We start from the raw sequence: 13,751 nt of genomic DNA, 5'->3' as shown, positions 1-13,751 counted from the left end.
AGTAGGTGTTCCTCTTGTCCAGGTGGGAGAGGGAAAAGGGGACATTGTGGTCACACCTCGGTAAGTGATAATTTTTTGGAGGACCCAATATCAGTGAAAATGACACAATTCCCTTCACTATTGAGCAGAGACTAGGGACACTCCCGGGACCACTCTTTACATTTCCTGAAATTTTTGATGACAAGACCCGGGAAATTAGCCTACAACATTTCCCCCCCAATGTTGCACTCATGCAATTACACAAAATACACAAGATGCGCAGCAGCAGATTGTCCCAAAAAATTTAAAAAAGCACATTAACAGCACATCCAAACAGGTTGTTGCATAGAAACCTTTAGAATAGTGTATTTACACAAAGTCACCATAAAATCAAAGCACATGAATGATTGACACTGCCGGACTGCACACTAGACGGACTGCACACTAGACCCGAATGCAGTTAAGAGTTCTAATCAGATCTGAAAATTACATCCCGGTCCGACTCAAGCCCGGTGACCTGAAGCCTGAGCCCAGGCCTGGTACGAGATCACAGAAATGAAATGAGCCCGAAAAAAGGATATATTGATTTAAACTGGTGTTGAGAACAAAGGGGCAGAGGCGGGCGGCAGCGGAGTGAGGAGACAAGGAAACAGCCATAACTCATAACTCACCTTAGTTATGATCAACTGAATGATGAAAATATTGGAATAAAGTAGGATAATGCAATTGAAGGCATGTATCAAATTCTTGTTTATACTGAAACTCCCAAAGTCATATCCAACCGGTTATACTAAGTTAAATGTATGTGGTCACCTAGATTATATTTCCCAGCGCCGTTTTGATTGGGATAGCGCCATCGCACGGCTTTGAGACGAGCGTGGGAGACTCATCTAGGTAATTCAATCATTATCAGATTTTTGTTTGTTTTCACTGTATCTCCGTTTGGATATTTGGTAACAATTAGGCTGGGGAAAGTTGACGTGAGGGCTAATGATAATCTTTATTCTAGTTTGCTCGTCTATTAGATGATCAGGAACATTTTGCTAAGCATGTCGTACGAGTGGATTTTTGCTTTTCACTCCCGTCCTACCCCCGACCAAAAACCCGTGACTTGTCTGATAATTAGTAAATGTGATTTTTTTTTTCTTCACTGAATCTCTGCCTCTATATTTGGTTAACGGATCTCTGGCTAGAAGTGGAGGTGGCAAGCTCATTTATTCATTCGCTCATCTATCACTGATCAGAAAAACAATTTAGCATGCAATAATGTAGCCCGAATCAAGTGTATTATATATCTATTGACTCACGTAGTAGTAGCCTATATCGAGTACCAAGTTCTTTTCAAGTCAAGTCTCAAGGCAAGTCAAAAAAATCTATACATGCAACTACTTGTTCAACTCCATATCTTGGTCTATTTATTAAGGCTACCAGACAGACATTTTCATTCTTCTATCTACAACACATATAGATTATTCTATGTAATTATAAAATAGGGACCTTGTAGCAGTGGTAAGGGCATGAAATCAGCAGAAGGCAAGGCAGCTTGACGTGCTCAGTGTAGATTTATTTGCAGGTCTTGGTGATCCAATGGTGAAAGCACCATATCATACAAAACATACAAGTAGATTTACCAAATATAATAGCCCAAAAGAAATAGCCTCCGTATCAGGCTTAACCTGTCCTAAATGAACAGACACTGGTGGAGGACAAGACAGCATAGCCTCCCCTTGAGAACCCAAATCAAATCTGTCCAGCAGGAGCTCAAACAGGTACATAATATAAGCACTTGGCTCCCAGGACCATACAATTACCCATTTGGCAATTACAACCACTGGTTCTACATTGTAAAAGGCAATTTCCACATCCATTGTTACATTTGTCTTAATCAGACTTAATGATTATTGATATTTCAACACCATGCATACATGGAACAATCCTTTTCTACTATTCAAAGTTCAGACTCCAAAGCATGGAGCGCAGGCCACGTAGCCTATTTCTATGCGCACCGAGGCACGCGCGCTCCTATTACGCGCGAACAAAAATGTCAGCGACACAGACACGTCGAACTCCGACATAACCTGGGAAATATGAACGAAGGAAGCCATACATTGAGTAAACAGAACTTCTACCTGCAAGCTTCATACGTTAATGATCAATTTCAAGCAATTTGTACATACCTTTGCTAGTAATTGTTGCCACATTGCTGGTGAGCTTGCAAAGTAAACAGTTAATAATATTCTTGATCACCATTTTAAAAATAAAATTAAAAAAATTGCTGCATATTTATTTATTATGGCAATCCTCTCTCACTACAATTTGATGTTTGCGCTGCACCCGATCCCATAGCTATACTGCAAATCAGCAATCTGTTGCTAGCTCACCTAACCTGTGTTGATTGACAGTCCAATCAGACGGCCGGGTGTGCGTTTCACTAGCCAATCTGTTGCAGGTTTTTTTGCAAGGGCAAAACTGTGACTACTGTCTCTGGCTGCATGTAGAGTAATCCGGGTAGATTCTGTGCCACAAAATGACTGACAAAATATGACAAAACGTGTCCAGACAATTACAAGTCATCAGTCTCAAGTCAAAGTCGAGTCTTGAGGCTCCAAGTCCAAGTTATTTTCTATCAAGTTGAGTCTCAAGTCATCAAACTTGAGTCCACAACTCTGCTATTTTCCTATCATCCCAATCCCACTGAAACCCAAAATCCTGACTCCCGTCTTGCATGAAAATTCCTAACTTTATTCTGTAATCCATAGGTTGCATTATCAAAGCACGTTTCGCCTATGCATTTCAAAATACAGCTAAAACATTTCCCCCCGCCTCTCTGCGCTGTCTTGTATTGCTGCCCATAAGAGAGCTTCGGTAGAGAATGTGTGATCAACAAATGGGATGCGACTAGATATGGATTTTTTTTAATGAGCTGATGAGATATGTCATTTTTTGAGGTTATCTAGCAAGTTTAGTAACTTTGGTCATTTTACTTTTGTTTGACTGCCGTTACAAAGTTTGTATGATTCGACAACTCTATAGCCTACTCGGGCAGCGTCCTGAGCGCGCTCTGTGTCGAGATACCCTAGGTTTACTGGTAAAATGCACTGAATTAATTGAGGAACATAACGCTCAGAATTTGTGAACGGCCTGTTTCGAAATTCACAACAATGTCATTGGCGATCAAAGTTACTCTATCATTACTAAATATCAGTTTCATCTGCTGTTAAATCTTTACATAGTGGAGCAGCCAAGACAGCAATGTGGCCCAGCGCCCCGCTCATTTTGGGAGAACCCTGGCATAGTGACCATATCTTGGATTTAAATGCTTTAAATGGGCACTTACATTTTTTGCGGTATTTCCCAAGACTCGGGGGATAAATATGAATTATTCCTGGGAATTGAAACTTGTTAGATTTTCAGGAAAATATGAATCCCGAGCAGAGACAATCAATACCCCATCATGACCATAGTCACATTACCCAAATGTACTTATCAGGGATGGAATATGTCGTGTGGTCTCAATCAAAAACCATCCTCATTCAGTGAAAGACCTAGACACAAACAGTTATGCTCCCCTCTTGGAGCGAACCCAAAAGCCTTTACACACAATTTACACTCGCACCACCTTGTGCTAGGAAAACACAGCCAACCCCGGTCAGCTGAGGTGACTACTGAAAGGTGTCATTATCATCACAAAAGGTGGCCATGTAGCCTCATGAATGGCTGTGGTAGCGCTGATGGGAGGCTCCATCTCAAAGGGGGGGCTGGAGTAGAAGAACCTTGCTTCTTAAATGGGCAATTATCTCTAGGCTTTTAACATGCCCCCAAGGGCAACAAAGCTGGGGCTAGCCCAACAGCACTTTAGGCCTGCTCTTATCCGTGCGAGAGAAAGCTACCAAGCACCACAACGCAACAGGAGCCCCAGGAGCCCAATTGTGCTAAGGCGACACACGAATGATCTGAATGCAATCAACGGCTAATGTATTAGCATTAGCGCTACGTTTGGTTTACATCTGTGACGGCTTCAGTCAAGTGTCGTGCTGTATTAGCATACGAAGCCATTCAAGAAAGTTTTAGATAACAAAAGTTTGAGAACCATGCAGGGGGGAAGGCAGCAGCATTTACTTAAATTACATTGGTGATAATGGCGTCATGAACGGTAATGCTTAGTAAACATGCTAATGGCAGACAAACAAGGTAGCCTACTCAGGAATTAAACAAACAAGGCAGCTTGAGTGTTTGCAAATGCATTTTCTATAAGCCACGCGACTTAAACGATTCATTAACTTTATTTGCAATGCTGCGCAAGCATGCTAACGCCAAATTGAGATCCATGCAGGAAGTCAACAACAACAACACTGGGATGCTGCAAAGTGTCTTTCTTTCAGCAGTAAAGTACCTATTCTCCCCCACACATTGTTTTAAATAGACACTTGTGAGTGTTTGTGTGTGTGTGTGTGTGTGTGTTATTGTGTACGTCTGGAGGCCATGGCTTGTCTTTCGTCATTCACAGGCTTGAGAGCCAGCCAAAACAACTCACTCCTTTGGCTTGCCTCCCACTCACCATATCTCAGCCCACAGGAGTTCCTTTGGAATCAATGAAAGCACAATGCACCTGCATCTCTGACTCTCACTCTCTATCTTCTGCTTTTATTTTCAAGACTCCCGCCTTAGATTTTTGGAGGAGGAAACCGCAGTCCCGTCTGATCTTTTAATGCCATATTTTCCATTACATCTGCTGTAGGGACAACTTGACGGGAGACATAATCATTTTCTCCATGTCTGGTAGGGTCATTAGCAGTGAAGGAAAAACATGCAAAATAAATAAGATGCTTGGCAGTGGTATGGTCACACGCTAAATCTAGGGGACTATTTTATTCGCTGCATACTCAGCACAATAATGATATCAAATCAGAACAGGCCATGTGAAGTCCTATGGGTGTTCTCTTCTTGGCCTCGTCTCCCCCCTCTTTGCAGCAACTCAATTCAAAGCTATCGATTCACTCAAAGGCTCGTTCGCATATCATCCTGGGGATATTAAAAACAAATGGGTGGGTGGGTGGGGGGGGCGCTCCTAGCGAAAACACAAGAAAATCCATTGACTGCTACTTTACCCCCCCCCCCCCCCCCCCTCCATTTACTCCCCTCCCCTCCATTACCCCCAAGCTCCACCTTACCCTCCCCATGAGCTATTGTACCCTCCTTTTCAGACACTCCTATATCACCAATAACAAATGGGTCCCTTTTTTTCTTTCTCTCTCTCACTCACCCCCCCCCCCCCTTTCTTGTTCCCTCTCTCCTTCTCTCCCTTGCTCTCGATGAAAGGCAGGCATTGAGCCGGCAGTGGCATTCCAAAACCTCAGCCCACGGCTCCAGAGTGTCTGGCTATTCAACACTGCTGGGAGCGATTAGTTTAAGTAAGGCCTGACCCGCCTACTCACCCATGGAAAACCGTCAGATCTCTTGTTACACTTTGGTTGGAGAAGGGAGGACTGTGCTTTCGAGTGCCTGTGTGTGCAACTGTGCATGTGGTGTGTTAATGTGCGAGTGTGTGTGTGTGGTTGTGAGAGAGCGTGTGTGTGTGTGAGCACACGCTAAGAATTTATGAGAGGTGGGTCACACGCTCACTTGGCTGCATCTTCCCTAAGTTTCCACAGAGGAAGGCCAAGTGTGGGACAGACGCCAAACCTTTTCTCCAATAACTCTGTTAAACGATATTCAATAACCACCTTCTCCTTTTCTCTCCAGTTAAACCGTGCACCAGATAAACCAACCGGGCTATCCGTGGCTGACTCCATATATAGCTAAAGCCTTACATGCCCTTACTTACAGTATTCTAATCATTAAAGTGTACAAGGCAGCGAAAGATCTCTTGAAGTTTGGCCTGCTCTGCCAACATTACCAAAATCTCAGCACATAAACAACTGCTTAGAAGCAAAAATAAATGCCAGACCGACAGTCGGAGTGCAATGTGCATGCTTTCTATGATGATACTGTTGCGTTCATACCTACAGTATGCAGGCATAAAGCCTTCTTTCTATAGTATAGCCTAGTAACATATACAATATGCATACTACGTTCTTAGTTTCTTATAGTCTACACCTACAGTGATATAAGTCATTTGAAGTCTACGGTTAACATAAGCACAGTGCATTAATGTACTTAACAGCTCCCTTGTAAAACAATGGTGACTTTGCTACTGCTTTTTATAGGGAACAGACATTTCACATGGCAGTAGGGCAAGTAAAAAAAAATAAGCACGAACCGCATTCCTCTTAATATTAAATGGTTTAACCTGAGCTTCATTCCAAGATGGTGGTTTGTCGTCCATTGTGCTTGCAGGAAGGACCTGACAATAGTGCCACTTTCAGCCCTACAAAGAACTTTATTGTTCCTGTCATGTCAGAGACGAAACAATAGACAGGTGAAATGAAACGTACGTCAACACGGGGGCCCAGGAAAGAGAAAGTCCTCATCTTTTGGATTCAAAGGCGTGCTTTGACATCGCCAGCCAAAGAACTCTCATCTCATTGGGGTGTTCGGTTACTGTGTGTGTGTGTGTGTGTGTGTAGTTATTTTGTATGTGTGTGTGTGTTTCTTCCTCCACCTGCAGTTGATCCCATAATAACCTTCTAGTTATCCCTCGGGCCGGAGCAGCTGTGTTGTGCTCTTGCCTGGCGACGGCCACACCTGTGTGGTGTGTTTTGCAGGTGGCTCATCTGGAGGGTTACATTGGAAACACCTGGCCAAGCAGAGATAGAGCCTGCGGGGGGGATTTGTGAAGGGCTCAATTACAGCTTGGCTAGATAAGGACTCTGGGGCATAGCCCAAACACACACACACACACACACACACACACACACACACACACACACACACACACACACACACAGACATGCCTCACTCAAGGTTCAGTCGCAGGGATGTTTAGACTTATCGAAGGTGCGCTCCCCTCCAAGGTGTGTGTGTGTGTAAAAGAGAGAGAGAGAACCAAACCCCCCAGACTGAGGATGATGAGCCCACCTGCCTCGGCTTTGTGACTATAAGAGTAAAACGAACAAAAAACACTACTAGAGGAAAGAGACATAAACATCACATACACTACATGACCAAAAGTATGTGGACACCTGCTCGTCGAACGTCTCATTCTAAAATCATGGCCATTAATATGGAGTTGGTCCCCCCTTTGCTGCTATAACAGCCTCCACTCTTCTGGGAAGGCTTTCCACTAGATGTTTGAATATCGCTGCGGGGACTTGCTTTCATTCAACCACAAGAGCATTAGTGATATCGGGCACTGATGTTGGGAGATTAGGCCTGGCTTGCAGTCTGCATTCCAATTCATCCCAAAGGTGTTTGATGGGGTTGAGGTCAGGGCTCTGTGCAGGACAGTTAAGTTCTTCCACACTGACAGTTCTTCTCGACAAACCATTTCTGTATGGACCTCGCTTTGTGCACGGAGGCATGGTCATGCTGAAACAGGAAAGGGCCTTCCCCAAACTGTTGCCACAAAGTTGGAAGCTCAGAATCGTCTAGAATGTCATTGTATGCTGTCGCGTTAAGATTTCCCTTTACTGGAACTAAGGGGCCTACCTCGAACCATGAAAACAGACCCAGACCATTAATCCTCCTTCACCAAACTTTACAGTTGGCACTATGCATGTTCTTCTGGCATCCGCCAACACCAGATTTGTCCGTCGGACTGCTAGATGGTGAAGCATAATTCATCCCTCCAGAGAACGCGTTTCCACTGCTCCAGAGTCCAATGGTGTCGAGCTTTACACCACTCCAGCCAACGCTTGGCATTGCGCATGGTGAGCTTAGGCTTGTGTGTGGCTGCTCGGCCATGGAAACCCATTTCATGAAGCTCCAGACGAAAAGTTATTGTACTGAAATTGCTTCAGAGGCAGTTTGGAACTCGGTAGTGAGTGTTGCAACCGAGGACAGACGATTTTACGCACCACGCACTTCAGCACTCGGCGCTCCCATTCTGTGAGCTTGTGGTCTACCACTTCGCGGCTGAGCCGTTATTGCTCCTAGACATTTCCACTTCACAATAACAGCACTTACAGTTGACCGGGGCAGCTCTAGCAGGGCAGAAATTTGATGAACTGACTTGTTGGAAAGGTGGCAGCCTATGACGGCGCCACGTTGAAAGTCGCTGAGCTCTTCAGTAAGGCCATTCTACTGCCCGTGTTTGCCTATAGAGATTGTATGGCTGTATACTCGATTTTATACACATGTCAGAAATGGGTGTGGCTGAAATAACCAAATCCACTAATTTGAAGGGGTGTCCACATACTTTTGTATATATAGTATAGGTCTGAATAGATCACATTCCAACAAAACATACTGAGAGCAAGTTGGTCTGGTAAATTGGAGATACATGAATAACGGAACAACAGTAGAGTGGTTGTTTGTTGGTTTGGCAATGCCACTGTCAGCCAGAGAAATACGCCAAGAAGGATTATCACCAAGGCAAGCAAGGTGCTTGGAGTCAAACAGACAGGCCTGGATGAGATCTTTAAGGTCAGAACCCCGCTTCAAGGGGGGTTTAGACCCAAGCCACCCCCGGACTTTGAACTACTCCTCTGGGCGCAGGTATAGGGCACCCCTCGGCAGGAAAAACAGAACTAGACAATCATTTGTGCCATGTGTCACATCCCTCCTAAATAGCTCGGGCTAATGTTCCTCTCGACCCAGTAAGGCCAGCAGGCTAATCTCATTTTATTGGTATGTAACTGTTATGAAAGTTATATTGTCAATTTGTTTTATATTTAAACGCCACTTTAAAAGTGTATGTGACACCGCAACAAAATTTCCCCGCGGGGACAAAGTCAGTAAAATAAGAACTGCATTCAGTATGATCTAAAAGACTGATCCTAGATCAGGACTTTATGATTACAGACCCTGAACAGACCTCCATCCATGAGCGGCTCTGAGGCTCAGCAGGACTGGAAACAGAACAGAGACGGATGGGGTGCAGTTTGATGAGATAGCATGAGGAGTCATAAAGCACTCGTACAACAGAGACACATGGGAAGAGTTGTAAGGGAGACTTTTCCTGAATCTTTCATCATCCGCCTTCATGACGCAAGCCTTGATTTAGGTCAGCCGGTTAGCCAGAAAAGGTTAGCATGAGCTCTAAAGCACATAACAAGACAGACTTGGACAGTGTTACGCATTCTTTGTCATGAGCTGATGTTTTCTTTTACAGCCAATGATGTGTCACGTCAATATCCCGATTATGACAATGTAAAGAATGCTTTGCGAGAGAAGGTTCGCAGCAACGTTGTCCAAACTTGAGTTTCTCATTTGAAAACCAGTCCATATTGTACAATCAGTCTTCAATGGGAAACTCATACAAGCATGGATTTTAACTCTCCTCTGGGTGCTGACAAGCCCACTGCAGCTGAGCCCCAACCCCATTGACCAGGAGAGAGAGTAAGCGAGAGGGGTAGAATATCCCCGAAAGCCGTGGAGAATAGGGGGAACCAATCCTAACTAGGCTTTGTCTGGGCTGGAAGAGGGAAGAACGGGTATTAAAAAAGCATAATGTGGTGATAAGTTCCTTTCAGTTCCCTTTTTACACTGTGAACGCTCTAATTTACTACTGGGTGACTAGTACTTTTGTTCTCGGTCAATGTCCTCCTCTTAATGTAGGAGACTAAATAAATGCCTGCATATAATAAGGCCCCCACGTCCCACCAGTCAAATGCCCGAAAATACAGCTGGGTAGAAAGGATACATGCATTTCCAATGACGGTTTTGAAAGAAACACTTTTCACAGCAGGACACAAAGGACACAAATCCATTTTGGGGAACTTTCAAAAGCCCCTAAGAAATATGCTAAACATATTCCGAACCCCATAGCTGGTTTCAAACCCTTGAATGTGTCATATAATATCAATGTGTAACGCGGCTACAATGACACTACCTACATTATGAGGCTAGTTAGTCAAACAAAATGACAGTGTTAACAGCTCTGCGAAGAGAGCCCTGTAGTCAACTCAACGCCATAACAAAAAGACCCTGAGAAGTAATCATCTTAAGACGGTCTGCTGAAAAACAAACCAAGGGTTTGACATGGAGAGAGGAGCGGAGAGCGGAGAGAGGAGCGGAGAGAGGAGCGGAGCACGCCCCAGCGCAGTCCCGCTAATAGGTCTCGTCTCCTGTAGACTGGCATTCCAGAGGATTGTTATTGGCGGGCGATCCGAAGAGCAGGGCCCACATCTGGATCCAATCCTCCCACCCGGTCCGTGCAGCGCGCAGCAACAAGAAACAGCTGTGCGAACCTGGCGTCAATTAGCTTCACATTCTCCTGACAGTTAATCCGTTCCTCTCCCTTTTTTTCTCTTCCTCCCTCACTCTCTCTTTCTGTCTCTCTCTCTCCTTCACTTTAGGTTGCCTCACAGGCTGAAGTAATAGGGGTTTGTGAAATAAGGAGCAGTCAATAAGGAGCATGGATGGACGGCGACTATCTCATGAAAACACGTAACATGAGGGTCTGTCAAGGGAGATCCATTGAGTCAGTGAGTCGTGTTTAGCCTTGTGGAGGAGATTTAGGGTAGATGTCATGACTGTCAAAACATGGGTCAACTTCAAAATGGATGTGAGGGAATAGATTGATTTATTTTGGGTGAAAGGTTGGTTCTCATTTGACTTTTGGAGTTGGTATTTAGTAGTTTAGTAGATTATGACCCTCATTACTGAATAGAAGACTTTGGAACAGAATAATTGTTTTTGTTGTGGCTCTAATTGATGAGGTTATGGAATAGCGAGGCACCCTGATATTACTCAACACTAAGCATGAAAGTGTGCTCAAGTTGTTTCCACTCATAACAACACTTCACAAATGTCTAAGAATGATCTGCCTGTGCACACACATTGAACAAAATGTCATCACCCATCAGTGATGAGTCAAACCTCAAACCCATTTCAATTCCACCCCGCTCAAATCACCCGCATTTCTGAATCAAACATAGATTCATACTCTGATAGTTAATGGGAGCCAGACTTAGAGCAAACCTCCTCCAATCTGATGTGCCTGACGACGGAGCTGGATGAGCCCCCAGCCAGAGCAATACCGTGGGGCCCAGTAAAGCATTAACAGGTGTTACTGGTGGAAAAGACCCACTCGGAGACCAGAGAGAGCAGCACATGAGAGGAAATGAGGATGCTGGGCTGACTCACTCCCGCTACAGGCAGCTCTCTCTCCACAGCGCCAGGGAAATTGTCCCACACGACAACACAAAGGGGCCAGATCTGGCAACCCGGACGAGCCACTCGAGCCAAACTCAATTAGGAGCCTAATGCAAACCTGCAGGGCTTTGTAATTTATTTCCCTTTTAAAAGTCAGGGGATTGGAATCTGACTCGCTCACACACACACAAAAAAAAACAAGCGAGAAAGAAAGAAGGAAAAAGGGGGAAATTGTAGAAGCGTCCAACTTGGCCACATGTTTTCAAGTGGATTTAATTTAATCAAGAGACTAAACAGCAACAATTTGGGGGAATGATTGAGAAAGAACATGAGTGATGGTGTACTCTCTTTGACACGTTTGTTATCGCACACTATCTCCCAGCAAAGACAACTCTCCCATCCATACTCTAAAACCGTTAATTTCATTACAAAAAAACAACTACGTACTACCTAGATGTCATTTAACATGTATTCAGGTCAACATTTTGGACCAAAATCCCAGAACACCAAGAACCGTAAAACGATTACAGTTCTAACATGGCTGCCAGAGGACCTCTGCTGCTCCCTGCTGGTTACTGTAACAAAATATGAGCATCATTATCATCATCATTACTGTCTTGTCTTTGTCAGGCCATCGTTTGTTATTATGACGTTAGGGAAAAAAGGGAGACGAATTGGTGCCCCCGGGTCAAACAATGATACAGTTGTGCCCTGAGGCTCTGGCTAGAACTGGCGACCCCACTTGCATTGCATGACTGTGCCTTTGTCCCACAGGCTAAGTAGACAAGTGGGAGTTCTCGATTGGCAGTCTTTCGACCGCCTGGTGTTATTGTCTTGAAAAGCTGTAAACTCCAGATGGTGCAAAACTTTGCCTGGTGGATTAATTCCAAATCCTCCAATGAAAAGGCACATTTAGAGTGGCGGCCATGCTATTGAATCAAATTGGAGCATAATAGCAGGATAGTATGAGCTATATGAGGGCAAAGCTCACAACAGAAGGAAATGCATGTTCTAATAGCCTAATGTTAGGCTACAAAAATGTAATTATCTAACCATGACATGAATGAAACTGGTTGATTATGTTTACTTACGATGAAAGTTATGAGGTAATAAAACAATGTATTTGGTGAAATAATGAGACACATTAGCATTGACACCGAATGTGTGAATATTTTGGTAAATGTTGGTCCCATTGAACGTTTGCACTTTCAGTCAAAATATTGAGGTGAAACTGAAAAATGTCTGCATGCTGAACATCATAACATTACATTAGGCTACAAAACACCCTGGACAAAAGACTGTTTCCGCATTGGTCCTGAGTGTGCGAGACTCAGGTGTAGGTGACGTAGGTTTATGTGATTTTTGCACTTTTCCTGTTGAAAAGTGATATCCCAAGTATAAATATAGTAAAGTACGCACACTAAAGGGTCAAAAAATATGTTTTGAGAAAAATCGTGTTTTTGAGACACAACTGCAAACTTCAAGGAGTAGAGCATTAGATAAGTTGGTTTGATGGGAAGTTGTGATGTCATCGGCCTCCCCCTTGCTTGAGGAACAATAGATAACAAAAGAGGAAAGCCCCCCCCACTTGACTTACCTGGACCACCTAACCACCTATTGAGATGTGCCTTTTGTTAAGTAAATCAGGTGTTAAATGAGGTGAAAATGAGTCTGACTGCCACTTTAAATTAGCAGAGACGGAAGAGGAAGCCAGACACCCCACTCCCCTGTTTGTTTTCCTTTTTTTCCTGGTTAGTTCATTGCCTTAAATTTACGTAGACCAGACCGAGCTACTATTGCATTGGTGTCTATGGGAGACAGACCCAGTTAAGTAGACCGGAACTGAACAATTATATTCAATGGTAAACGACCTGAGTAATATATCTTCATTTATCCACCATCTTTGATTTTAGCGCATCTGATCCACACAAATTGTCATAGCATAATATACAAATAATCCAAATAATAATACCCAAAACGCCCACAAACACGTGTTGCGTGTATTTTACAACACCAAAACATACCACCCCACAGCATTAGCCTACATAGATACTAGTTTAGTTAGGCTACTTACATTGAAAAGCACCCGGAATCCCGACCATGCTCTTCGCACTTTGAATGACAGTGTGCACGTTTCAAGGTACAGCCAACTGTAATTAAAATGATATGCTCGTCGATTGATATCTCGCATTGACTTGTTGTTTCTCAATAAAGATAAAAGCCCGCTGTGATTCGTAACACTGCATCAGGTATCACCGGGCATAGGCTGCTACTGTAGCAAGATTGCACTGAATATTTGAGTGGGCGGGACTATTTGTAATCCTTTCGCCAAAAAGCAAATACACTGCTGCGTTATTACACTGTCGTAACAGCAGGGAAATACGGACACCAGTGTTTTGGAAATGATTAACGCGAGTCACGACAATATGCTCACATATCCACGGTTTAGACCAAATGTTTTTTTGCTTGGAGCCATTTCTTTTAAATCAAGATATCAATTAGGTTTTTGGCAATGCATATAGGTCATATACTGTAGTCTTAATGTCATTAGGCTACTTGTCAACATTTTATCCATG

General features: G+C 43.8%; 1 protein-coding gene across 1 annotated transcript in view; it reads right to left on the bottom strand.

Annotated features, from left to right (window-relative positions):
- The window catches only part of LOC120026495 (protein CBFA2T2-like), a 52,083-nt gene extending 38,665 nt beyond the window's left edge, over window positions 1-13,418 (bottom strand). Inside the window, exon 1 of the mRNA XM_038971379.1 lies at window positions 13,250-13,418. Within this exon, the coding sequence (XP_038827307.1) occupies window positions 13,250-13,277 (28 nt within the window). The 5' untranslated portion in view covers window positions 13,278-13,418. The remainder of the gene's footprint in view (window positions 1-13,249) is intronic.
- Between the last annotated feature and the right edge of the window lie 333 nt (window positions 13,419-13,751).

This window comes from Salvelinus namaycush, chromosome 2 (genome assembly GCF_016432855.1).
Source record: "Salvelinus namaycush isolate Seneca chromosome 2, SaNama_1.0, whole genome shotgun sequence".
Lineage (NCBI taxonomy): Eukaryota > Metazoa > Chordata > Actinopteri > Salmoniformes > Salmonidae > Salvelinus > Salvelinus namaycush.
Note: the sequence above shows the minus strand (reverse complement) of the source record. Positions and strands in the feature narration are given on the sequence as shown.